The sequence below is a fragment of the Colletotrichum paranaense genome, assembly GCF_030867605.1.
Source record: "Colletotrichum paranaense strain IMI 384185 chromosome Unknown Scaffold_3.1, whole genome shotgun sequence".
Taxonomy (NCBI): domain Eukaryota; kingdom Fungi; phylum Ascomycota; class Sordariomycetes; order Glomerellales; family Glomerellaceae; genus Colletotrichum; species Colletotrichum paranaense.
Window position 1 is genome coordinate 4,172,541 of NW_026848961.1, and position 26,510 is coordinate 4,199,050.

The 26,510-nt window shown below is 53.1% G+C and overlaps 4 protein-coding genes across 4 annotated transcripts; 1 reads left to right on the forward strand and 3 right to left on the reverse strand.

Moving 5' to 3' along the window:
- Positions 1-100: 100 nt before the first annotated feature.
- On the reverse strand, positions 101-8,291 carry CPAR01_04970 (uncharacterized protein; the record flags this gene model as incomplete). Its single annotated transcript, XM_060489250.1, has 3 exons — positions 101-646; positions 702-8,050; positions 8,156-8,291. 3 exons carry the CDS (start codon positions 8,289-8,291, stop codon positions 101-103), a joined length of 8,031 nt encoding a protein of 2,676 aa, XP_060353456.1.
- A 2,245-nt stretch (positions 8,292-10,536) lies between these two features.
- Positions 10,537-15,236, forward strand: CPAR01_04971 (helicase associated domain-containing protein; the record flags this gene model as incomplete). Its single annotated transcript, XM_060489251.1, has 5 exons — positions 10,537-11,284; positions 11,350-12,037; positions 12,089-14,803; positions 14,852-14,927; positions 14,994-15,236. 5 exons carry the CDS (start codon positions 10,537-10,539, stop codon positions 15,234-15,236), a joined length of 4,470 nt encoding a protein of 1,489 aa, XP_060353457.1.
- A 743-nt stretch (positions 15,237-15,979) lies between these two features.
- CPAR01_04972 (RNA recognition domain-containing protein) lies at positions 15,980-19,264 on the reverse strand (the record flags this gene model as incomplete). The annotated part of the gene is made up of 1 exon (XM_060489252.1): positions 15,980-19,264. The coding sequence occupies one exon, from the start codon at positions 19,262-19,264 to the stop codon at positions 15,980-15,982; it is 3,285 nt and encodes a 1,094-aa protein (XP_060353458.1).
- Positions 19,265-25,648: 6,384 nt separating this feature from the next.
- CPAR01_04973 (uncharacterized protein) lies at positions 25,649-26,236 on the reverse strand (the record flags this gene model as incomplete). The annotated part of the gene is made up of 1 exon (XM_060489253.1): positions 25,649-26,236. The coding sequence occupies one exon, from the start codon at positions 26,234-26,236 to the stop codon at positions 25,649-25,651; it is 588 nt and encodes a 195-aa protein (XP_060353459.1).
- Between the last annotated feature and the right edge of the window lie 274 nt (positions 26,237-26,510).

A 26,510-nucleotide genomic window follows, 5' to 3' on the forward strand; every position in this document is an offset into this window, starting at 1 on the left:
TCATCTTTTTACTCAACAAAGCCGCTTAGTGATCACGTAAAACAAAACTTTTAAATTTCAATGTTTGCCCCTTCCTTTTACTACAACCTTCATGCCCTATCTACTTGCCAAACACATCCTCACCAACGTCGACCTTACCCACGCTCCAGATCTCCTTCTCGTCCTCGACCTCGTCGCTAGACAGACCCAGGCCCCCTTGGCCACCCTCAGCCTCTTTCCGCTCACGTGCTTGGGTCCCCAGCCGCATTGTGACGCGCTTGAAGTAATCCTGCATGCTCCTCTTGGTGTTCGGCGGCAGATTGGCACTTTCGACGTACTTGTCAAAGACTCGTGTCTCATCGTCCACCACATTGAACAAAGCCATAAATGCAGCTTCGGCGGCTAGCTTGACTGGAATAACAGGGTCCCTGACACTGGCAAAGATGGGACCTGCAAGCGCAGCAACATGCGGCCTGACCATGTCCATGTCCACGCGGCTCATTGTGCGGACAATAACCAGAGCAAGTCGGCGCGAGTCGACAGGGCCTCCCGGTTGAATCGTGTTGGCAAGTGCCTCAAAAATCTTCTTGTTCGAGTCGAAAGACTTTGTCGAATCTGAGAGGAGATATTTGCCCGTGGCAAGGATGACATTGTCGGCAATGTAAGGCTGTGATACGAGTTAGTTTTGCGTTACTTGGAGGCCATCACAACGAAGTACTTACGTTCTTGTGGGACATGCCCTGGCCAAGGAGGTCGGGCAAGTCGTCCGCGAGAGGACTTTCAAGGAGACTCTTCGGAGACTCCACGAGCACTGCGTTCAGCGCCAGTGCTGAAGAGTGACTCCAGTGGCTAGTCACAACTCTGTTCTTGAGCAACCCATTGGCAGCCTCCTCGGGAACATTCTTAATCAATGCTCCAAGCAGCTTGGCGTTTGTGATTGTCATAGCATCGTCCCTCTCGTCGGTATCCATGTCAATGAGACCCAAAACGGCGGTTCGCGATGTTTCGCCCATGTTGGCGCCAGCTTTGCTAATGACTTCGTAAAGTGCGCTGAGCATAGCCGTTTTGACACCGGGGTCTGATGTCTTGGAGCCAGTGACGAGCTCGGCAATGAGCGGATCGATACGTGGCGTGTACTTGATAAGAGTACCCAACGCCTTGGCCGCGCGGGCTCTGAGGACCTCGCTCGATGTGTCTGCAAGAGACTTAGCGAAGGTGCGCTGAAGCTGAGGCAAGAATGGCTTCAGTGCCGCAGGCATCTTTTCCAAGAGGTTGTTGAGAGTCAACAAAATGGCAGACTTGACGTCTGTAGACCTTTCGGAAACAACACGAATGAGTGGACCTGTTATTTGTGTAACAAACGGCTTCAACGAAGCCTCGCTTGTCCGGTCGACGATATCGGAGATAGCCAGAGCTGCCTGTGTTCTCTGCTCCGGCGTGCCATTCATAAGACCCTGCAGGAAGATGGGCAGGATGGCGTTGATACCCTTGGGGAGCTCGAACCCGGGCAAGTTCGCGCCAGCCACACCAACCTGCTGGAGAGTTTGTCTGGTGGAAATAACCAGGCCCTCCATCTCTTCTTTCTTGAGCTTTTTGGTGAACTCGCTAAGTGCAGCCCAGGCACCCTTGACAACGCTTGCGTCTCTATCATCGAAGGAGATGAGAAGCGACCGCACAATATCTTGATTGTAGCGCGAATAATCCACTTCGCCAGCGGCAAAGAACTTGCCCAGGTGGCGGGTCGTCGCTGCACGTTTCCGGTGATCGTCGTGCTTTGTAAGCTGAAGTAGTACGTTCATCACTGTATTGAGTCCGTCATACTCGTCGATGGACAGGATCACAGTATCGAAAGATGTCTCGAGATCCTCTCGCAAAGCCTCGTCCTCGCAGGTAATGATGTTCTCCATCAATGAGTTGATGATGTTGGGCAGGCGGCGGTTCATAGCAGCACCGGCCACCCTCGACAAGGAAGCGAGAGCCTTGGCGTTGAACGCAGAGATGGGAGGGGTAATAAGCGTGGGGATAAGATTGGGAAGAATGATGTTTGAGCGAGTCGTCTCAGTAAGGAGGGTAAGCAGGGCTGACAAGGCGTTGTCGGCGTTCTCATCGGAGCGAAGGAGGTTGAGCAGGTATGGAAGCACCTGGTCCACAGCTCTCTTGCCCAGGATCTGCTGGAGAGAATCGAAGGCTTCTGCGGCAGCCTCTCTAACATCAGCATCTGAGTCAGTGAGGGCTGTTCTGACGACAGAAATGAGCGTCTTCTCGTGGTCCTCCAAGGCATCCTCTGAGGCCGAGGCAATGAGTTCCTTGAGGGCAAGGCAGATACCCTGCTTTGCGTCTGTGTCGGTGGAGGTTTGCAATCCCTCCTCAAGAGTAGGCAGCAGGGTGGAGAGGACACCATCACCGGCTTTGCGGATCAATTCGCCAAGGGCATTGCTAGCAATGACCTTATGCTCCATGTTGGAGCTTCCCAAACGCTTGATGATGAGTTGAGTAAGCGTCGGCACCAACTCCTTAAGAATGCGAGGGCTGGAAACCAAGGCCTTCCACACAGCAACGGCAGCGGAGCGGACGGCGTTGGCGGTATCGCAGCGGCAAACATAGAGAGCAGAGAGAATCTTGTTTCTCTTTTCTTCGCCGAGGACCTCGCGAAGTGATGCTCCTGCCTCTCTGGCGCTCTCCTCGTCCTCCTCTTCATCCTCGGCCTTGCCACTGATACCTGTGAGGTTGAAGAGAAGGTCACCAACAAGCTCGACTGAGCTAAGACGAATGCGGTAGCTGTCATCGGCCAAGCCGCGTTCAAGCTCTGGAAGTAGCAGATCAACAGCGCGAACAGCAAAGTTCTTGACAAGGAGACGACCTGCACGAAGAGCAGTCTCGCGGATAGACTCCACATCATCAGCAAGACCAGACAAAATGGGAGGGATGATTCTGCCCAAGTAGTTTGCAAAGCTGTTGCCAAAGCAAACAGGGAGAAAGATGAAGAGGGACATGAAGCCTTCGCGAACAGCCGGCTTGGTCGACTCGACGTTTTGCAGAATGGTCGGGAGAGTCTCTTCGAGTCTGGTGGTACCCAAACCTGCGAGGACCTCGCTGAGAGCTTGGGCGGAACCGAGACGGTCGCCAGCGCCGTTGTCTGCCTTGAGGGTTTGCATAAGGCCAGGGATGAGATCCGGCAGGGCATCTTCTCCCAGCTTCTCCACAAGCGATCCCAAAGCTCTTGATGCGGTGGCACGAGTTGTGGGGACAGGATCGACGATGGCAAGCTTGAGTCCGGCAACAAGGATTGGCAAATGCGAGACCAAGTCTTTTCTCTCAGTGAGATGCGCAAGACTGCCAATGACTTGTGCTGCTTTGCGCTTGGTGTTTGAACGGTCGCCCAAACCACGTTGCAAGATTCTTGTGACCAGCGCCAGTGACGGAGCATCCAAGTAGTGCACGAATTGGACCTTGATCAGAGAATCCAAGGCATCATCCGTGTATCTAGTGGGGTCGCTGAGCGCTTTGAGAAGGATGTCGACAAGACCCTTGATCTCAGGGTTACTGATTACCTCGCCAAATCTCTTCAAGCTCTTGTTGGCACCCGAGCGGACCTCCTTGTGACTGTCGTTGAGAACACCAGTGAGAGGGGGGATAATATCGGGCAAACTCTGCGCCAGTTGGTTGGGGTCAAGATAAGCCATGGCTCCCAGCAGGTCACAGGCTCCCTTTTTACTACGCCATTGGTCATCGTCCAAACCGTTGAGTAGGGTAGGAAGGATCTTCTTGACACCATATGAGCTCAGCTTGCCGAAACAGGCCTTTGCTGCTGCCAGACAGGAGTCTCGGACGTTGGCGTTGGCGTCACCAAAGCCAGTAAGAAGCTGAGGAACGATTTGAATGACGTAGGGTTCGAAGAGACGACCTAGGATGGTGGAAAGAAGCTCGTAAGCCAGGAGGGCGGCTTCTCTCTGGTTCGGCTCCTTTTTGTTTTCCATGGCACCCCTCAGTGTCATCATAATACGCTGGTCTTTGAGTGACGAAATGCCACGACCCTGAACGAGACCGGCAAGACCATAAGCAGCACCACGCTGCTCGGCATACTTCTTTGAAGTCAATAGGGTCTCAAGGACCTGAGCGAAGTACTTGGATGACTTGTCTCCGTAAGCCCGGACTAAAGGTGGCAGGCAATCAGCAATAGCATACTGCACGGTCTCGGAAGGCGTGCTCAAGGTCGCCAGCAGTCTGTCGATGACCACAGGAAGTTTTGAATCACCTGGGTTCAAGTGACGCGCAAGCGCACCATACATGATGATGACAGCTTCGTTAACACGGTCTGACGCTTCGGTATTCTTATCCGGACCTTCGAGCGTACGCTCGAATACCTTCATCAACTTGTCAACCATTCCCTTGCCATGCAGATCAATGGCGTGGATGGCTGCATCTAGCATCTCGCCACGGACGTTCGCGTTCTGGTCACCCAAAGGCCCCTTCTCAATCAAGAATTCAAAGAAAGGATCAAGCTGCTGCTTAGCCATGTGAGGGGCCAACTCCTTGAAAGCAGATCCAATGCCGTGGCGCGATTCCCAAGGATCTGCCAGATTGGTTTTCTTAGGCATGCCATATTCATCCAACTGAGGGACACGCGGTTTGGCGAGGTCGGTGTATGAGGCTTTCAAAGACTCCAAGATAGGCTCCAGCGTCGAGTTGTGTGCCTTGCAGGCTTCAGCCAAGGCCCGGGCTGCGGCTCTACGGAGCTGACCGTCAACACTATCCAAGTAGACGAGCATCTTGGCTGGAACCTCTTCAGACAGGGCAAAGCCGCTTTCTTCCCAGATCTCACGACCAAGCTCCACATTCTCTTCGATGTCGTCGTGACATGCGATCCAAATTTCGTTGGAGAAATTGGATTCGCTCATATCAACTTCGGAGCTGATAGCCTGCAGCACAGCGGTTCTCACGCTGACTTGAGGAACGATGGATCCCTTAGCCAGGGCGGCGATTTCCTCGGATGTCATGTTAGGGGCAACGCATCGGCACATGTCAGCGAAGCAATCCTTGATGATCTTGTAATGCTGAGTATACTGCTGCATGGCCATTATCAGAGAGGATATAACCTCCAAGCGAGGCGTTGCCGGGTCTTCGCAGATATTCGTATGGAAGGAGAGAAACTCGATGGCGAGAACAAGTTGAGCATCTCGATCGTCAGCAGATGAACCGAAGCCTCCGCTTGCGAGAACGGTAAATACTAGGGGAAGGGCGTAGATGAGAGACACCGTATCGAAAGGACGTTGCTCGCCGGCAAATCGCAGTCGGTAGAGCACTCGAGTGACGAGTACGTCGACGGGCTCTTCCTTGTAGTGCTCGGGTAGGGCACTAACCTCACGAGCGCGCAAGGTGGCCACTCCGACGAAAGGTCTCATAGGACCAAGGCGGCTGGTGGTACGGTCTGAGCATGCCAGGTAAGCCAGGGGAGCAGCATCGCCTGTGAGAAGACCAGCACCAGCGTCAATGACGTCCAGAAGAGCCTTGACAGCAGGTCCAATCCAAAGAGCGGACTCGGTTGGGGGTCCGGTTGCAAGACTCTGAATAATGCCAATGCCGCGTAGGAGTCTTCCCTCGATACGACGAACCGTGTCGCGGATTCCGGCCTCCTTCTTAAGCTGAGCATTGACCTTCGCTGTTTCCTCGGCAGTAAGCTTCTTTTGTTGGCCCTTTTTCTGGGCCAATTGCGATCTCAGCTCAGCCTCCCACTTCAGAATATCGTAGTCCTTATTGTTCTTGTCGGGTACAGTTGTCTGTGCCTTCTTCGCGAGGACATCCACGAAAGCAGTTCCCTCGGGGGTTCGGAAGATAGCAGCTTCAACCGGACCAATGGTGCGCAATTCCTCGGGTTCCAGATCTCGGCGTATAATCTCGACAATCTTGCTGGTCATGGTATCGGGAGATACAAAGGCAAGCTCTGCCGCGGCGTTGCAGGCGGCTTGCTTCACTGCCTCTGATTTCTGGTCGATAGAAGTCCTCTCTGAAATCTCCTGCAGCAGGTCACCCTCAATTTGGCGTGCCATTTCTCCGGGATCTCTTTCAACACGCAAACAAAGTTCAATCCAGCTTGCGCGGGGAACAAGCTCCTGTCTGGCGAGTACGAGCAGTGAGCAGAGCTGTTGATCTACGGCCTCTCGCACAGAGGTCTGTGAGTCTTCTGGCAGGCCCTTTGAGTTGACACATATGGCACGAAGAACAAGATGAAGGTTCGATTTGTCGGTTTTGGACAAGATAGCCGCGCTATCCTTGTCACCACTTTCCAGAGTTTCGAGCCAGTGCCAAATGCCACTCACGATAGCCTGCGAAACAAGTGCAGGTCTGATGACATAAACCTTGGTCAGACTATCTGACGCGATCTGTCTCGTCTTGGGGGTAGCCACAGAGGCCACAATGGCGTAAATGAAGGCCTCGGCCCAGGCCACGGCAACGGGCTTCGGTGTCCTCTCGGATACATGCTCCGCAGCGGCCGCCAAAGCTCGGGAGAACCAAGTAAGCTCGTCTTCGGCTGTGATTTTACCGTATACACGAGGATTGAGCAGGAACGAGGGCTTCGGTTCAAGAGCGAGACACTGTCCAGTAACGGAGACTTTGGCAAGTGCTGACTTGAGCGCTGATGAAACATTGGGTTGCTGCGACCACAACGTAAGGGTGATAGCGATGAAGGCGCCAACCGTAAGGTTATTTTGAGCTGCAACCAGAGGGTTGGCGACAATCTCGTTGTAGGTATCGAGAAGCTTGGGCACAGTAGCTTCGGCAAACTTGACAGCGTTTGCTGAGAGAGCGCCAGAGGCCGAAGCCAGGTTGTAAATCTCACCAAGGCGCAGAAGCCAGATGCGCCGTGTGGGAAACTTCTTGTCAGAAATACCCTTCAGGCATGCGTCAATGACCGGCTTGGCCACTTCAACGTCATTTTGGACTAAGTAGCCGGCCGATCTTGCAAGGGCCGACGTCTCAACAACGAGGGCGGCTTCATTTCCTTCCTTGGCTGAGACGGCCGCCAGAGCCGTTGCAATCTTGTCGGCGGTAGTCTTGGATAGTGGAATTGCCTCTAGCATTTCGCAGTGAAGGATTCTGTGGTCTGCTGATGCCAGCTTGCCACCCTTGACCGGCCCTACAATCTCCTCTGATATCTTTTCGAGTGCCTTTTCCTCGTGGCTCCGGGCAGCAAGGGCGTTGAAAGCCTTGACTGCCCCAGTACGAGTAATAACGTTGCTGGACTTCACATTCGAGAGGATAGGTTTCAGCAAGTTGCCGACCAAGATTTGAGAAAGGTCGTAGTCCTTGGGAAGGCAGCCGATCAAGGGGATAAGAACATCGCTCAAAACAATCTCAGGGGCCCTGAGCAAACCCTTCTCGAGAGGTGGGATGATCTCCTTGGTGAGTTCTTCAAGAGTGACGAAGTCAAGGAAGAAGTCCTGGAGGCCGGACGCTACGTGGGCCGGTAGTGCCGTGCGTGAACCAATTATTTCTCTGACGTAGAAAGTGAAATACTGGGATTTCTGGGCCTCGAGGGCTGGCTTGACGGCAGCGATTCTCGAACTGACGCCAGCGATGATGCCCAGAAGAGGTGCTTTCGCTGCGGAAGGCTGCGCGGCCTTGGCCGTCAGGAGTTGGACAGCATCTTTGAGGGCCTTCTCGGGGTTTTGGTGCTTCGAGAAGAGCTTGCGCAGTCCTCGCCGGGTGACGATGATGGCAGAATGGGCCATACCACCCTTGGCGGCGGGTTGAAGACACTTGTCCAGAGCATCAGCAACACTCAGGAGAATCTGAGAAGCGAACTTGTCCCAATCAGAGGTCTTTGCAAGGTGCTGCATGAGCAAACTGCACCATTCGACGAGAACAAAGGCATTGCTCGCGGCGATGGCAGGTTTCTGTGACTCTGCGCGCAACGCAGCGACGAAGGCACTGAGGACATCAGGCTCAAGACCCTTGTCCAAGATGGCGGAAAGACATTTCTGAACAGCGAGTCGCGAGGGTCGGTCGGTGTAAAATGCATGAGTCCAGAATAGTAGCTGGACAAGCTTGCGGGTAGATGCCGCGTCGGTGTCTGTAGCAACAAGATAGATTCAGCATCCTGTCTTGGAGAGATGATGTGCGCGGTGGCCGTGATAGGAACGTCACGGAGGGCAAGGGCGCAAAGAAGAGTTCGTACCGGCGTTGGATATCCTTTCCTCAAGAGTGCGCAAATGCGCTATTCTTGTCGAGGTTGAGGAGGAAGTCAAGGCGGATCTCGTGGCAGCGAAATCGACAGAGCCAGAGCTAGAGCCATTGGCGACGACTTCAGTCATTTTGGCGGAATTAAGGGCGGACAGAAGGCAGCATTGGGGGCAAGTCGGCCAGCTGAACGGTCGACAAGCAGGAGAAGGGTCGTCGTCGGATTTCGTATGCGGATCGGGGGAAGGACGACGTCAAGTTGAGCAGAGGAGTGAGGTAGTGATGAAGTGAAATAAGAGGCAGAAACAAACGAGAGGTTCGCCGTTGGCACAAATTGTCAGGCAGCGGAGAGAGTGGTACCTCGAAGTAGCCGTTGATGCAGTTGGGTACGGTGCAAGCGGATAGGGTCAGGTCAGGTCACCTTACAGGTACTTTAGCACTGGGCTGGGATTATTTGCAGTTGTGCCGCCCTCCTTAAACCTCAGTCCAGTGGGAATACTTTTTCTGCCGAACGCAGCTTGACGGATGAGGTACCTGAAGTTCAGGTACTTGGGTAGGGTTGTGTGGCCCGGCGACCGAATCGAATGGGGTGGAGGGGTTGCTGGTCCATATGAGGCAGGCGGTGACCATGGTATCAGTTATCCCACCTCAGATATGTACAAAGTACCTGCCCTTTGATACGCAGCGACTAATGTAGGTGGGAGGTTCCAGCTCGTCGTGGCGGGGCAGAGGTGCTTGACCAGCGGCTACGATCACTCATGATGGCTCATCCAGACTCACCAATAGCCATGCGTTCGTTTGCTTCCATTATCAGAGATGACCTGAGGTAAGGTTATGATACAACCTCTATCTCGGTAGGCTCAGCTCTCGACGAAGATAAATTTGCCTGTCTCTACGTCCCCCCGAACCATCATACAATCACTCGTCTTGTGATGCAGACAATGCATTTCTTACTTCTCTGCCACCACGGGCACAATTCATCGTGCTGGAGCTCTCTCAGAACCTTGACTGGTGACGCAGGGGCAGCTCCCATGAAGCCCTAGCTCAAGGCAATGCCCAGGTATCTGCTAGGGAGCCACAGAAGTTAGGGGATTGTTACTGACCGGTCTGACTCAAAGAGGAGGGAAAATATTGAATTTTCCCGTCTTTCACACACTCCAGCCACATTGGAAAAGAGAGGAAAGTACCTTATTCTCCACAGAAAAACTGCCCGGTCTTACTCCTACGTACTGCCTGACTTATTAAGGTCGGTTGGGTAGGTAGGTTTTGCTGGATCCCCCACCATTTAGTACCTGATGGGGCCTGAGCATCTTCCAGACTTTCATCGGTGGTTGTTGTTCGGTTTGGCCTTGGGCGCAAAATTATTACCTTTGCATGTCGCGACCTATCTGGATTATAAGCCACGGGCAGTGCAGCATACCAACTGAGCAGTAGGTAGAGAGGAACCCGTATCAGCTCAAAAGCTACCGGAGACACCTGCTGCCTACCCATCTACTTACCAGATTATCTCCTCACAAATACATCATCATCATCATCCATCCATCCATCCCGTCCTCTACTATTTCGTGGATCCAGCCAGACATGGTAGCGTAGGCCACGTTTTAGCAACCTCAAATCCACCTTAGCCTTGCCAATTCCCAATACCGCCGACGGCCTATCACTCCGTCCAGAATTTGGCGCCCAGTGTGCCAGGCAGGCACCCGACACCCGACTTTGCGGCAGAGACACACTCTCTTTGGGCTCACTCACTCACAAACACCCACTCACTGAGGTGCTTTACGCGTTGCACTCACTACCTTACCTCGCCTTCGCCCCGTCTCTTGCAAGCAATTCTGCCAGGGCCATTTATCAACCCTGACAATGCTAGGAGCCCAGCCACACCGTTGACATCACTCTACCTTGCCTGCCTACTCTACCACACTTAAATCGCCTCACACACCAAGCTACCAGGTAATTATTGTCACCTTCATCCCGGAGTGTGCTTGGTTTGCGCTCACTTGCCTCACACACTCAACCATATATTCTTGCTCACTCATGATAGGACCTCAGGAGGATTCAACGCCATCTCCGGCTGCTTCACCAGTCTTTGCCTTCCTACCGCCCCCTTCCGGTCCTTGGACCCTTCATTTTCCGCCTCCGTCTCCGCCTTCGCCTCTCGGCTCGGCTCCCTCTCCAGTCCTTCCCGTTTCTTCGACTGATTCTCCAACCTGAACTCATACCCCAAACTGCTTGCTTCTCACTAAGCAGCCCTCACACTCGGATTTTTGGACGCCACCAATCTTGCTTTCGACATTTTGCAGACTCACAAAACTCGGACCGGTTGCTAGTCGCAACTGATACCTCCTTCTCCTTCTTCAGCTTCACCCTACCGACCTTATCATGGCCGGTGCAAAGAAGAAGAAGAAGCCCGCCGCCAACCCGGCCAGAGGCTTCGCCACCACCTCCGTTGCATCATCCAAGCCTCGGACCGAACCCGCTGAAGGAGCCGATGCCGCTGCTGCGGCCCGGGCTGCCACTGTCGCTCCGGATGCTAGTTCCAAATCGGATGCCCCGTCAACTGATCCTCAGTCTTCCACCAATGGTGCTGGTGACAAAGCTGCCAAGGCGGAATTGAGCCCCGAGGAGTTTGAAAAGCAACTTGACGAGTCCGAATTGCAGCTCATGGTGGAAAAGTATGCGCAAAAGACCAAGCGGGATGCTCAACGCCAGCGCACCAGGCTTGAGACTGATCGCCGCCTGCTCAGAGGCCAAGCCGACACTGTCAACTCGAGGAAGTGGTTGCCTCAGGAGTTGATGGACCAGGTCCTTGATCTGATTCAAGCCGAGAGCCGCTTTGCATCGTCAAGTGTATCTACAGAGACCTCTGCGAATGGAAAGTTGCTGCCGGAAGAGGATATGACCATCAAGCTATGGACACTTCAACAGACACTCGCTAGTGTTGGTTTTCCAGAGGAACGAGTTCAGGCTGTGATGCGGCACATTCTTGACATTGCGCCGAACATTCCATCTTTCACCAAAGATAGCCTTTGGGGTCTTGAAGAAGCCCTTGACTGGCTGGCGAGAGAGTGTCCAAGTGATGAGTTGCCTGATTACGAGGGTCGAGGGAACAAGAGCGTTAGACAGTTAGGTAAGCTACGATTTTGTGAATTTCAAAGCTCTTGCCAAAGAAGCAAAACTGACCAGACTCGTCAGATACACCGGCTGAGAGCCCCTTGCCTTCAGGAGCCACAACTCCTGTACCTGATGGACGCCAGAAGCCTGGTCAAGCATCCAAAAACGGCAACAAGAAGAAGGCCGTGGTGACTTGCGACATTGACATTGAGCCAGATGAGCTGGTTCCTGTTTATCTCGAAACAAAGATCAAATTATTTGAGCTTGAGAAAAGTCAACAAGGAAAACGAAAGCAGAACAGCAACAAATTCGAGGCAAGTGACGGGGCAGATCTGCAAGCCGAGCTCCGCGCCAAGATTGTGAGGATCGAGAAGGACGTCCTCTTCGACAAGTTTGCTGCGGAGCAAGAGTGGAAGACCAAGAAGGTGGTCTTGGAGAGAGAGTTTGCAGCCGCAAAAAAGCAACAAGCCCAGGAGGAAAAGGAGAAGGAGCCTCCAAAGGCGGTCGCCGAAGCATCTGGATCTTCTGATGGAGACATCAACGACGAGGCCGAGCGTATCGCTGCTGAGATTCTGGCCCAGAACGACGACGATGACGATGGCGGTCTTGGTGATCTCTTTGCCAATCTGCCTGTCACCGAAGTAGACGCCACGGGCAAATCAAGCACGGTGCTTAACGGCACAGACGGCGTCAAGATTACCATTCGGGATTTCGGAAAATGGACCGGTGTCTCCCCTATGCGGGCTTTGGAAGAGGCCTGCAGAGCGAGGTATGGCATTTCAATCACTGATGCTTGATACTCATGCTGACTTTGTTTCAGGGACGCCTCCACGAGGATCAACTACCGCCTCATTTCAGAAGTTCCTTTTGCTAACCGTCACTCTGTCTCCATCACCTGGGCAAAGCCCCAGGAGGTCCCATCCGCATCTCAGGACGATACAGTTGACGTCGTCAATATTCCGTCAAGCTTCAGCTTCAGCATGAAGTCCATCGCCACTCCCGACAAGAAACAGTCGGAAGCATACGTCGCAACGTGGGCCTTGTTCTACATCTTCGGCACCTCAGCAAAGGAAGAGAAGGTCGGAATGAGGTTGCCTCATGTATGGCGTGAGTTATGGGATGAGCTTGCAGAAGCCAGAAAAAGCCAGCTGGACTCAAAAGACCGAGAGGCAATTAAAGAGTTACGGGCTCTTGTGCGCCAAAGACAGGATCAGGAACTGGAGGATGGCGTCATTCTCCCCAACGCCTTCAGGGGAAGGGCCGCTGCCCGCAACCAGAACGACAACAAAGACGAGGCAGCTCAAGAGGCCGCCAAGCGTCTGTCCAATGGGCCTGAATATTATCAAAATATTTGGGCTCAGAAGATCAACACTCCTAGGTATCAGACCATGCTCCAATCCCGCATGCAGCTTCCCATGTGGAATTTCAAGCAGCAAGTCACGGATGCCGTGGACAGAGAGCAAGTCGTCATTATCTGCGGAGAGACTGGCTGTGGCAAGAGTACCCAGGTGCCGGCCTTCCTCTTGGAGCACCAGTTGGCCCAAGGTAAGCCATGCAAGATCTTTTGCACTGAGCCGCGTCGAATCTCAGCCATCTCGTTGGCTCGCAGAGTCAGTGAAGAGCTCGGTGAAGGCCGTAATGATCTAGGCACGCCCAGGTCATTGGTAGGCTACTCCATCCGTCTCGAAGCCAACACTTCTCGCGAGACCCGGCTAGTCTTTGCGACTACAGGTATCGTTATGCGAATGCTGGAAGGTTCGAATGATCTTCGGGAGGTCACTCACCTGGTCCTGGACGAGGTTCACGAGAGGTCCATTGACAGTGATTTCTTGCTCATCATCTTGAAGAAGCTAATGCTGAGACGCAAGGATCTGAAGGTGGTTCTCATGTCAGCCACAGTCGACGCCGAGCGTTTCTCCAATTACCTCGGCGGAGCGCCTGTTCTGACAGTTCCCGGACGTACATTCCCCGTTCAAGTCAAGTACCTGGAGGATGCTATTGAAACAACCGGTTACACCGTTGGCCAGAACCCTCAAGAGAAGATGGTTGATCTCGACGATGATGTTGTCGAGACGGAAGCCGAAGGACCCAAGTCCACAGTCGGAGCTGATCTTTCAGCCTACTCCGCCAAGACCAGGAACAGCCTTGCCCAGATGGACGAATATCGAATCGACTTTGATTTGATTGTACAGCTAATTGCCAAGGTCGCCTCCGCGCCCGAGTACATCCCCTACAGCAAGGCGATCTTAGTCTTCCTTCCGGGTATCGCAGAAATCCGGACCCTGAACGACCTGCTCTCCGGTGACCCTTCGTTTGCGCGCGACTGGCTCATCTACCCGCTACACTCCACTATCGCGACCGAGGACCAAGAAGCCGCTTTCCTTGTGCCGCCTCCCGGCGTGCGCAAGATAGTGCTAGCAACCAACATTGCCGAAACCGGCATCACGATCCCTGACGTGACTTGCGTTATCGACACGGGCAAGCATCGCGAGATGAGATTTGACGAGAGAAGACAGCTCTCCCGCCTCATCGACACCTTCATCTCCCGCGCCAACGCAAAGCAGCGCCGCGGGCGAGCCGGACGTGTACAGGAGGGCCTCTGCTTCCACATGTTTACAAAGCACCGGCACGATGCCGTCATGAGCGACCAGCAAACTCCCGAGATGCTGCGTCTCTCGCTGCAAGACTTGGCGATCCGCGTCAAGATTTGCAAGATCGGCGGCATCGAGGAGACGCTGAGCGAAGCCTTGGATCCGCCTTCGGCCAAGAACATCCGCCGCGCTGTGGATGCCCTCATTGATGTCAGAGCCTTGACGCCTGCCGAGGACCTGACGCCTCTGGGTAATCAATTGGCCAGGCTGCCTCTGGATGTCTTTCTTGGCAAGCTCATCTTGATGGGTGCGATCTTCAAATGCTTGGATATGGCCATCACAGTCGCCGCAATCCTATCCTCCAAATCGCCATTCACAGCACCATTCGGTCAGCGAGCTCAGGCCGACCTTGTCCGCAAGGGCTTCCGCAGAGGCGATTCAGATCTCCTTACCGTCTATAATGCCTACCTTGCATGGAAGCGCGTATGCCAATCGAACACCGCTTCTGGTGGCAAGGACTTCCAGTTCTGTCGCAAGAACTTCCTCAGCCAGCAGACCTTGGCCAATATTGAAGACCTCAAAGGTCAGCTGCTAGTCTCGGTTGCAGACTCTGGCTTCCTCATGCTGACTGACGAGGAGAGAAGAGCGCTCAATAGAGTACGCTACGGATCCAACTCGAGAGGAGGACGACGCAACCAGAGCTTCTTTGACATTCCCCAACGCGTGAGCATCAACAGCGAAAACGATGCCATCACCACAGCAGTCATCACATGGAGCTTCTATCCCAAGCTTCTGGTGCGGGAAAGCCCGGGAGCCCGAGGTCTGCGCAATATCAGTAACAACCAGTCAATCAGTCTTCACCCATCCTCTGTCAACAAGGGACACAATGAGCTCAAGTGGCTGTCTTACTACCACATCATGCAATCGAAAAGGCAAGTTTCCTTGTTATTCAGCCTACGAAGTGCATAGACAAGAAGCTAACAGACCAACAGCGTTTATCATGCGCATGAGACGACGGTGGCTGATCCCTTTGCCATTGCTCTCCTGTGTGGTGACGTCCGAGCCGACGTGAGTATCTCCCTTGTCAAGCTTGAAGCCCAATTTCAGGAACTAATCCATTTCCCCCCCACATAGATGTTCTCCGGTGTGCTCGTCCTCGACGGTAACCGCTGCCGCTTTGCCCTGCCCGACTGGAAGACGATGCTCGTTATCAAGGTCCTCCGCACCAGGCTTCGCGAGCTCCTCACTCGCTCCTTCAAGCAGCCCGGCAAACTGCCGTCGGCACAGCATGAAAGATGGTTGGCCATCTGGCAAAAGATATTCTCGCAGGAGGCCAATAAAGAAAGGGACATGACTGCGAGTGTCAGCAAAACATAGAATGTTTGCAGCATTCGCTTGTCCTAGGACGATAACCGTCTACACGGAGGCCGTCCTTCTGGAGGGGTGAAAGGAAGCAAGCAGCCTTGTGCATGATCCTGTCAAGATGTTTCTGCCTTTGTAGGCCCAGGAGATCCTGTTGCTAGCTGATGTGTTGTATACACGAGGGCGGTACATTGTACGATGCCTATGGCCATGCATCTTTTCATCTGGGGAATCATTTGGAGAGTCAGAGCAGCCAAAGTTGGATGAGATAGCATGTCCATTGATGGATACAGTCCTTGGATTGGCCGCGAGGCCAACATCGCTGGCACTGTTTCACCGAAAGCCATTGAGGGAAGGCAGCAAGCACACTGAAAAGAGCACCAGCTGTGCCTTGTGTATGGTGGACAATGACAGACTACATGTAATTATCAAGCCAACAACCGATGCTTGTACTTGTGTCTCGCTAGCCTCACTCCACAAAGTACACTCTGCCTCTTGCAACCGCATATCAGTGGAAGGTTCCGAATCACAAAGGATGGCTTGTACAGCAAACAGACCAAGTTAGACGCAAGTACGGAACCTAGGCTAGCTGGGGGACAAGTCAGTCGAATAATTAGATGACAGAGCATTAGGCACTTGATATTAACCCCTTTGATGTTGAGGCATGATAAGATATGTATAAGTGTGTGTTTCTGTGTTTGCCAGGACTCCAACTCAAATGCAAGAGTCATAATACCATTTTCCCATAAACGCCGTAATTATTGACGGTCTTCCACGACCGGACCACTGCCATTTTCCCCCACACTTTCTCCGTCCTTGGGCGCATTAGTTGTAGTAGTTGTAGACATAAGCAGAGCCTTGAAGTCGGCATTGCTCTTCATCGGTTTCCGAGTCTCTGTTTCCACACCAGCGCCATTGACTTTGGATTCTGGTTGTGGATTTGCGGCAGGGCCACCCTCTCTCACGCTCAAAGCCTTGGGCATAAAACCCAATCCTCCCCTCTTGGCACCGCCCAAGACTGGCCGCTTGACAGCCGTGGAAGGAGGGATAAAGGTAGGGCCGGTCCCAGCCTTCTTTGGTGCCGCAGTCTTGTCAGTCTGCTTCTTGCCGCCAGTACCGTACACAATCTTTTCTGTCCGGAATTCTCCTTTTGCCCGTTTCAGCTCCTCAACAGATCCGGTTCGCAACTTGCGACCATCTAAAACATAGCCGTCGAGCTGGAGCATGGCGCGACCGGCACTTGGTTCGTCCTCGAACTCGATCTTGGCGCCACCATGACTAGGCTGGAGAACGAAGCTCTTGAAGCCCCCCACCTTCTCAACAATTTCCTTCACCCGCGCGTCGTTGACAGTGTCTGGGATATCTAAAAGTGCGATGGTCCGTGAGGCGATCTCGGCGCGACTTGGCCCACCTTGAAGGCCAGTCGCATCACCGTTGCTGTCTCCCATCGTCGCGTCTCCGTCATCGTCTCGACTTGGCGCCGGAGATGCGCCCTCTTTCGAAACAGCCGCTGACCTCTTGTAGATGCTGGGTGTTGACACTTGTACGGCGATGACGTTGCCGCGGAAGTTGACGTTGTTCAGCCCAGAAGCAGCCTTCTCGGCCTCCTCCTTGGTTCCCATTTCAACATAGGCTGCTCCATGGCCTTTACCTGCCATGTTTTTCGGGATGCTGACGCGCTTCACAGTTCCGTATTTCTCGAAAACCTTATGGACGTCATCCTCGCTGGCCGCAGGGTCGAGATTGGTGACGTGAAGTTCTCTGCCTTCCTCGATGGCGCCATCACGCTTCTTCGCACGGGACGGATCAGAGTACATGGCCGATAATTTGAACTTTCCATCGAGAAGAGTACCATGCTTTGCAGTTGCTTTAGCAGAAGCCGAACGATCGCGAAATGTCACGTAGCTGAAGCGTCGGCGAACGTTACCCTTCAAGCTGGGCATCCTGATACTCAGTATCTCGCCGCAATCCTTGAAGAGGCTTGCGATGTAGGCCTTGTCTGCTGTGGGCGGGTAGTTGGTGACGAAGAGGGTCAGATCAGTTCCGGGTTTGACGTTGATTTGGGCCGGTCCGAAGTATTTCCCGTCTCGGAGCAGAGCCGATTGAGCCTCCTCCGGGGTCCTGAATTCTACCATGACCGTCTGGGTGTTGTCTGAAGGGTCAATGGCAGGGTCCGTAACGTCGACAATGTGGCCGTACTCTTTGAAGTATTGGCGTATTTTGGTCTTGGTTGTTTCCGCAGGAAGGTTGCTAACGAGAACTGATGTGTTCTCTCGATCCCTTTTGAGGCTCTGATTCTTCAAGGCTGTCTCGGCCTCTGTGGCCTCACTTCTGGGTCGTTTGTTGGTAGTATCATCGGCTGTATCAGTCTCCGCTTCCCGCTTCCTCTTAGAGCTGGAAGACGCGTCATCATCCACCGCTTGAACTGCATAGGCATTTTGCTGTTCTTGCTGAGCAGCATAGTACTCAGCGGCTTGAGCTGCCTCTCTCTCTCGCCGCTTGGCGACCTCCTTGCGGGATTCGTAGACCGTGTCAATAGCAATGCGAACCGTACTGGGGAGCTCGTAGTCATTGCAGTGCTGGACGTAAACGTCAATGACCCTCTCAGGCCAGTCTAAGCTCTTACGCTTGATGGCCCTTCCGAGGACAGCTGTAGCCACCGACGGCACTCTTAAGCCAATCGCCGCGGTGGACGGTGTTGGGCTGCGGTCTTTGCCGTTGGCGGCAAACACCATCATTTCCCAAAGGTAGTAGTTCAGCCAGAAGTCATAGCTATCGGCATATAGCTGCTTTTCGGCCAGCTTGTGCCACTCGCTTCTCGCTTCGTCGACGTTGCGTTTCTTCTCGGTTAAATACTGAATATAGATGCGCTCCAGACGGAAATTAGGATCGCCTCTGTAGCTATCGCTGTAACGGTGTTTGGCCTCCTCAAGAGATTCAAGTGCAGCGCGCAAGCCCATATCAGCGACATCAACATCCTCGTCGGTTGCATTCAGATCCATTGCCTTTCGCTTGAGGAACCCGCACCAGGCCGCGTACATGTCGATGAGCGCCGTCATGCCATTCTTATAAAGCTCAGGGTTGCTCGTCGCCTTGTGTTTGATCTGCTCGATCTCGTTGAAGGGGAGCTTGGCGTCTTCAGCGGTTAAAATGTAGCGCGACCAAATGGCCCCTGACCACGGGCAGTGGTCAACAGCCCGACGCAAAACATCAACCATACCCTGGGGCGATTGTGCATATGTCCCAGAGGTAGATAGAAAGCGGACATATTCATTCCATGTGGTATCGTCGAAGGCAAAGGTGCCGGTCAAGGCTCTGGCGTAAAGTCCCCGGCAGAGGTCACCCGTAGCCTCTGCCTGCTTATTGCTTCTCTTGCTCTGAGCGCACTCCCACTCAAGATATTCTCTGAGAAGATTGCGGTAAGCTTCGTCCTTGCCCTCACGGGACGCTTGGCGCAGCTTAAATTCGTAGTCGTCACGATCCTCGGTCAACTTCTTGGCCTCTTGTGATTTTGGATTTGCAGTAATTCCCTGCATAGTCTCCTCCCAGGCGGCTTTGTTATAGGTCGATAAAAACTCGGAAAAGTCTTGCATGGTACTGTCGCGGGTTACATGTGGAACCTGCAGTCGATCGGTGTAGAGGAACGTGATGCGGCGGATTCCCTCGGCGGTGCGCGAGCGTGCGAGCAGCCCACTTTCCAGTGATATCCATCGGTTCCAAAGTTCGTGACTGTCGTTGATTCGGAATAGGATGGCCTCGTAGCCTTGCTGCCATAGCGAGAGGGCAGCGTTGAGAGAAAAGAGCTCGCAGCCCATGCGGCGTTCCTCGTCGGGCCATCCTGCTTCGTAAGACTGACTGTCGACATAAAGGGACCAAAAGTAATCGCAGTATGCGCGCCAGACTTTGACGCTGTTGGGTTCGGCCTCGACGGCATGTTTGAACAGCTCGATGACATGAACGCGCTTCTCTAGATCGTTGGCGTGTCGACTGTTCTCAGCGACGTAATCCAACCATTTGTCCTCCCCTACCGGCAGGGTCGCCATCTTGCAGAAATCGTGAGGTCGTCAACAGACGAATCATGGGAGGAGCAGTCGTCACAGAGTGTGGTTCAGTCGTTCGCTTGCGCCAGACTCATGCACCGAGGGTGTAAAATTGAGGATGATGCGATGCCGACGGCGGCGACGAGGGGAGGTGGGTGTGGTTTGTCAATGGGGACGTGGACGACGAGTTTTGTTGAAGAAAAGTCAAGCTTGGACGGTCGGCGCGTGTACGAGCTTCGGAAGCTGCTAGCAACGATGAGTATTCGCAATCGAAGAATTGAAGTCGCGGTAGCGGCAGCGACACAGACTGCGGCTCTAGTTCCTCGCAAAAGGAGAAATACAGTGTTGGCCAGCAGCAACGACGAGAACGGATTGAAAATTAAAACGTGGTCAACAGCAAAATGGAAACCTTTGCGCCGGTACGAGACAGGGCGGGCACGTAGGCAAGCAATGTCTATTCAGCCCGGCCGCCTTGCTCTCTCCCCTTTTTTTTTTCTTTCCGTCTTTGCTTGGTACCTACCAGGCTGTGAGCAAAACAATACAGCAGGTACGTTAATTGGTTGGGGTACCTTGGGCGTTGTCGCGTTGTCGGCAAGTACACGGGTACCTCAGGTACCTACCGCGAAAAATGACAAGAACGAGAAGGAGCGCTAGTGGAACTTGGAGCTGCAACTGGCAGTCATAAAATCTTCTTTTGCGGTGGAAAATGCCCATTATCCTCATTTACTGAGTTGTCCTCTGGTTCATTTTCTACATTTCCATATGATACGAAGGTTGCAGCATTCCAAAGTCGAGTAAGCTCAGTGTCGATACTGCCTGGTTACTCTACTGTACTGCTAAACTTGCCGATGTGTACCTTACACAAACTGGGATGATGCATTCTAGTAAGAGTCAAGCCCTAGGCTTGGTACCAATTGCCCAGCCGACTTGCTTATGCTTAAGCATACTTGAAGACATCGACTGCTGCGACGTCTCATTCATGGTTGCACGGAACCTTGGACATTGGGACTCTCCTAGGTGAAGGTACCGTGAACGCCCAGGACTCTTATGTAAGGAAACGCCATAGATCGAAGACACGGACCCAATCACGGCCAATTGAGGCAAGGTAAAGTTATCTTACTGGTTTGCATGCTTTGCGAAAGCGAGCGTCAACATAACTTGCGGGAAGCTCATAGAGGCCGGGGTATCGAGAGGTTGAGAACGAGGGAAAACCACAGCGAAACTACACGAACCGCCCAGTCCTGCCTCGTGTTCATTTTCCGCACATTCTCGCAGACTTGTCGATACATGTAGCTCGAACCAATACTTAGCTTACCTCACGCCCACGTAATAGGTCACCAGCGCGTCCCTGATCAGCTGAATTGAGATGAGAAGTGGAATGCCGGGCACATCTTGTGGGGAGGGAGAACCAGAGCCCGCCTATTCCCGGAGCAATACTACGCCGAAGCCCGGCTGTTATATTCTGATGAATGGACACGGCCAGCCGGGCAACAGTCCTTATCGCCGTACAAATAAGATGTTAAGTAAACTTTTGGTAAGAATTTTCCAAAGGGGCTGAACTTTATCTCGTTTGCCTTGCCCGGCTGTTTAGCCGTTTTTCAGATGGCTGAGGAGTAAGACACCAAGCCGTTGGCGAGGCCAGTGGGCTTGGCATTGGTGAGGTCATGCCGATGTGCCGCGAGAATGATGCGACGCCCAAGAGGCTCTTGACCTGCTGGGTTTTTCCAACTCTTGTGTTTCCTTCCATGCGTCTTGTTTCTGGCTCCGAGTACATTTCCAGGTACAGCCGATGTCTCCCCCTTTCTATGCACGTTTTGCTGGTCGAATCGGCCATCATGATCGTGAACTAAGCATCGCTATTTTCAAAGCACTTGAGCCCAGCTATTCATAGCATTCGTAGTGATCTCCAGCGCTAGTCTCCCTACCTTGCGGTATGGACTCAATGGAGTCATGAGCTTACTCAAAAAGTCATACCAGTGCTGCTTACGGGTACTTGCCTTAGCCCTCAAGGGCCTTAGCCCGCAATTTACGCGAGTCTATCTGTAAGTCGCCTAAGTCAGAAGTCTAGACTCTGATGTCTGGTCAGCCGGCTCCGATCAGTCTCGGCACCGGAATGAACTCCGAGTCCGGATCTGACACTTGAGTCTCAACAGAATACCCGTCAACGGCTTCTAAACTTTGACTTCCCACCACTATGAAACCACGTGATATGCAATCGACGCCTGTAGATGTATTCGCTGTATGCTGGTTTAATACGACTGTCACTCGGGCGGGTGGTAAAATGACAGCTAGTCAGCATATGATTAACCCTCTTTCCAATACCGTTCCGATTTTCCTTGTTGTCACAGTCTCGCTGAGGTACCGTTACTTTGAGGATGTTGTAGAGAATACCATCGAATAAAGAGGGAATAAGTGTAATTTAGGGCATTAAGTTGAGATATCGATAGAGGCAGAGGTAGTTATGAAACGTAGAGACATGGGATCTGTCGATGCATTCCGTCACCCAATGACCTGTCAGTCTACAACGCTGGAGCCGTGGTCCGGTTTAGCGGAGTCAGTAGTGACGAAGACGGGCACTCCGGCGCCGTCTCAGCCCAACGAGATCAGCTACACGACTGTGAAGATTTCGCGAAGCTGTCTGATTTACTCATAGAGCGAATATGACATCCTACTCAGTCTGCCGCCACGAACATTCTGATAAGCCCATGTTTATCTGCATCAAGTTGGCAGCTGTGCCAGGAAACAGAATATCCAACTAAGGGCATCACTGTGTCTTTCTGCCATATGACCGGGCCTCAAGAGATCTGGTGATGGAGAACTTGAATAGCAGAACCAGCCATCAGTATCTTCACACCGTTACGCAGTCGCGAAGCAACGAGAGCCGGAACGACAAGTTGGCTCAGTCATCAACATGAGACCGCAATGGAGAACCCTGAAGATTTCGGGCAGGCGGTCGTCAAGAAAGAAAGAAGAAGAAAATAAGAAGAAAAGCTCCACTTTTGTGGTGCTTGTTACAGCGCGCCCCTTCTGATTTATGCGCAGGGGATGTCTATCCTAGGCAACGCAAGCCACATATAGCAGAACAGCCGAATTATTGCCATCGAGATGTAGCCTTGTTTGCCAGTAGCCGTGATGCCGCGAGGCGCATGAATTCGCGACAAGCGAGTCCATTTATCGACGGCAAAGCCATGTTCAGGTCAAGATGAAGGGGCAGAAAGAAGCAAGCGGAGAATGCGGCAGGCGACAGGGCAAGCTGTTCGACATTTGAATATGGCCTAGCTGTTATGGGGCTTTCGCAGTCGAATGTGTACGTTTGAAAAGAATGAGTGAACTTCTGGAGATGCCTCCATAGGTACCGGTTGTAACCATGATACGGCCGCGACAGAGAATGGCCTACGCCTTGGGCAGGCGTATTGTTCCGGCTGTGCTCCGTATCTTGGAGTTAGCAGCAAGAAAGTGAGGGTCAAGTGCAGCAACGGAAAAGCCGAGAGATTTGGCAAGCACTGTCCAGGGCTCCAGGCCGCTGAGTGTGTGGATAGAGGCTTCCCGTTCCGACTCAGGAGAGCGCTGAAACAGGGGAGCGAGGGGTCATGACAGCGGTACTTCGTTCTGTCTGCCCATTCGAATATTCTGTGCAAGGGCCAGCGGTGGAGGCCAAGTAACCGGCGGTAGACACGCAAGTCTCCGGGACTGCGGTGCGAGGGAAGGCATACGGACGCTGAGGATAGCATGCGTTTGGTGGGAACGAACAGGATCGGAAGAATGCTGTTGGTTGAATACGAAAACACCCTCAGCTCGAGCTCACAAACTTTTCAACTTATCTCATGTTGGTACCTCACAACGTCGTTAACATTTATTCATAGAACGTTTGTCTTTGAGCCCAGGTTACCTTGCATGGGATTGGCATTCAGCGCGTTCCTTACGACCAGTCAAGTAGGTAAGCGGCACAGGTTTGGGGTCTGGGTATAGCAACTTGCTTGAGGTTAGTAGTTAGAAACCCATTGGTCCTGTCAGCACTGTCGGATGACAGCTTACATAAGGTACTTCCAGGGCAATGGAAGAGAGGAATGGAGACCAAGGTGCCTTAAGTAAGGCCGTCCAAGTCCCCATGCCGGCGACGGGAGTGCCGCACCGGCATCCGCAGTTCATGCAGCCCGATGGAACATGGAACTCCCAGGTTCCTGCTTTCCTTTTCGGGCACCCGGTTTGTCATGCTGCAGTCTTGTTCCCTTGTTGGATGACGACGGAATCCTCGTATCATGGTGCGCAGTGCGCACAGGCTAAGCGAATAGATCGGAAAAGGAAGTCTTGTAGCATTCTACCTTACTTACCGTGGACTTGGGTGTCGGGATGGATTTTGAACGATGCGCTCCGAGCCCGTCGCGGCCGTCTCCTTTTCCTATCTTCCGTGCCTCCCTAAGTCTATGGTGAAGCGATTGATGTGCGGTAGCTTGCGGTGGCTTGCGGCGGCAAGATACACGACCTGCCTAGCGCAGATCAGTCTCGGAACCAACGACAGGTGGAAGCGGTCGATGAGTGTAGGTACCTAGGCACGTGCTTGACCGTTGTAGACCCCTCATCGGCCAAGAGGACAAAAAGCGCAGTTCACAGGCTGGATTCGCCCCCTTTCAACCAATCTGCCGCCAACCTTCGTTTAGGTAGTCTTTAGCTGGGGCACGTCGCGCGAGGGGGCTTTGACTGTGCCCCGTGTCGCAACTACAAGCAATTCCTATCCAGCCAACCAACCCCTGGCTGCGACTACGACTAGGGATCGGACGACCAGGCAAATAGCAGGTCGTTGGGGACGGATGGGGCCAGCGTTCGCCAACAATCCGACAAGGTCCTGTTAGAGACGGGGCCGAATTCGTGCGTGGCTTATTCTTCAAGAATAGCTTCGGACGATCTGTAAGATTTAATAGGACGACGCAGGTGCAACCCCACGGCGGCACACCTATATCAGCGCTACTTTGATGTGCAAACATGAGCCAACGTTATGCGCCGCAAACTCGACCTGCCGTATTGTTCCCATCATTCTTACTCTGTAGTCCGTCGAAAGTATTGTGACGAGGGAATTGGACATGGAAGCTTCACGTCCAGATTGTGCGAATAGCTCACCAAGAAGAGTGGATGTACGGCTGAGTCGTCTTTGCCATTTACCGGGCCTCCCCCTCCATTGAACGTCATCCCTGGACCCCCATTTCCATTTCCGCAACCCCTGTCAAAGCGGGCTCATCCTGGCATGGCAGCTCGCGGCACAGACTCAGAGTACGTGGTAGTCTCCCTCAGATCGGGCCCAGGCCCAGTTGGGGATCCTCCACCAGAATCCATGGCGAGCCGCCGATGTGACTTGCCTCGACGGGAACTTAGCCTCGTAGGTACACCGTACTACGTACGCATAACAAGTCAAGGGTGACGAAAAGGCCAAGAGTCTCCCACTTCATTTTTGCCTGACCTCGGATGGGAATCTGGATCCCATGTGCGTCTTTTGTTAAATCATCGGATGACGCAGCTTTTGCGGTGATGCTCTAGGTATCCGTAGGTTGATCGTGTTAAAAAGCCAAAAGACGAGAAAGACAAGGACATGCAAGAGCATGATGCAGCCATACTAGACCGTCGGGACCTCTCCTTCCTTTTCCTCGTTCCAGTCTACGTTGCCCTGAGGTGAATAAGGTAAGGTGCCAAGGATGCCTACCTCAGGTAAGGGATTACCTGAGTTTACCTCAACCAACCTGGAAAGCGCCCGGGCCTGCTCCCTTCTCAAACCCGTCCACCCCTCGCATCAAGATACTTGCCAGTTAAGGTGCGTGTCCGTCACTTTTGTCTACCTGCTTGCTTGAGGAAGTACAAGTAAAAAGTAAGGTACCTACCTACCTTAGCTTTCCTCTGCAGAGTTTAGAGAGGACTATCCAGTATCAGCCAGCAATTGGCCCGACACGCCTGTCACCATCATTATTCATCTGCCGCAACTTACCTTGTCGACCTTGGGTATGGGTCTGCTGACTCCAGACTTTATACATCAAAGGTACGCAACACGTCGGATGCCATTAAAACCGACGGAGAAGACAAATAGTTGAACGCGTCTCCGTCTATACCTCTATTTGACGCGACTGTACTAATTTAACGTGGACACGACAAGGTCCACGGGCTGTCAACTGCCAACGTCGCACTTGCACCAGAGGGAAACCCCGGGCTGTCTTCACAGCCTCCTGCCTGTGCTCGTGCCTTTTTGGTCCCCTTCTATTTCTCGCCCCACCCCCTTTCCCCTGTTCTTGACAAAAAGAGGAAGGAATGCCCCTCGTCATGAGTGACATGGCTCTCTGTTTTGATTTCCTCGTCCGATGATGTATCTGGATTCTTTGCTCATGAACCAGGGCAGCCCCGTGCATCTCATACGGGGCCAACAGTGCCTTCCATCCCATGATCCCATCGGATCGGTTGGCCCCTGCCATGACTTTTGGCCCACGTCCTCCCGTCCTTTCTGCATGTGGGTAAGCCACCTTGGTAAGGTAAGTTGCACTGCTCTCTCTGTGGAGGCAAGGTAGTCCCTCCCTGGACTGCCAGTGTAAGTGCAAGTGCGAGGGATATGTGGGTGTGGGAGTAGGACCGTGTTCCTTCTTCAATACGGCAATATCCCTCCTCCCTCTCTAAATCTGAAATATTACCCTCACTCCCCGCTCCCTTCTCATTCCCCCGGAACCTCACCTGCGAGCTTCTTCCCTTCTTTTCTCCTCGCTCGGTACCTTGTTTCTTCTCTTCTGCCCATTCGGAATCTTCTTCAGCTTTTCTCCCCGGTTCGTCCCACGCTGGCTTTTCTCTTCCATTCCTCCCACTTCGCCTTGACCGTTTATCTTCCATTCCAGCTTTGGTCAACTTGTTTCGCTTCTCCCGCCCCTTCCCGCTGCAAGTCCATCCAACTCGACTTGACCTGACTTTCTCTCTCTCTCCCCCCCCCCCCTCTCTCGCGACGTCGACCATCTGCCGCCAATCTTGGCCCGGATCACTTCAGCCATCTACCTCACTCAGTCTTGGGGGTTCGCGTTCTTTTGTCAGCTTCGTCGCCTCTTTAGTCACCTTGACTGTCTGCCGAGCAGTCTCACACGTTCTCTCTGAGCCTATTTCGCGCCACGTAACGAACGTCCTATTTCCATACGAATATCTGCGCCGTGCCGGAGTACCTCACCAACCACTTGAACTCGAGACAGATCATGATGTTCTGTGCGACACTCTAAAAGATCCGGTCTTATGCACA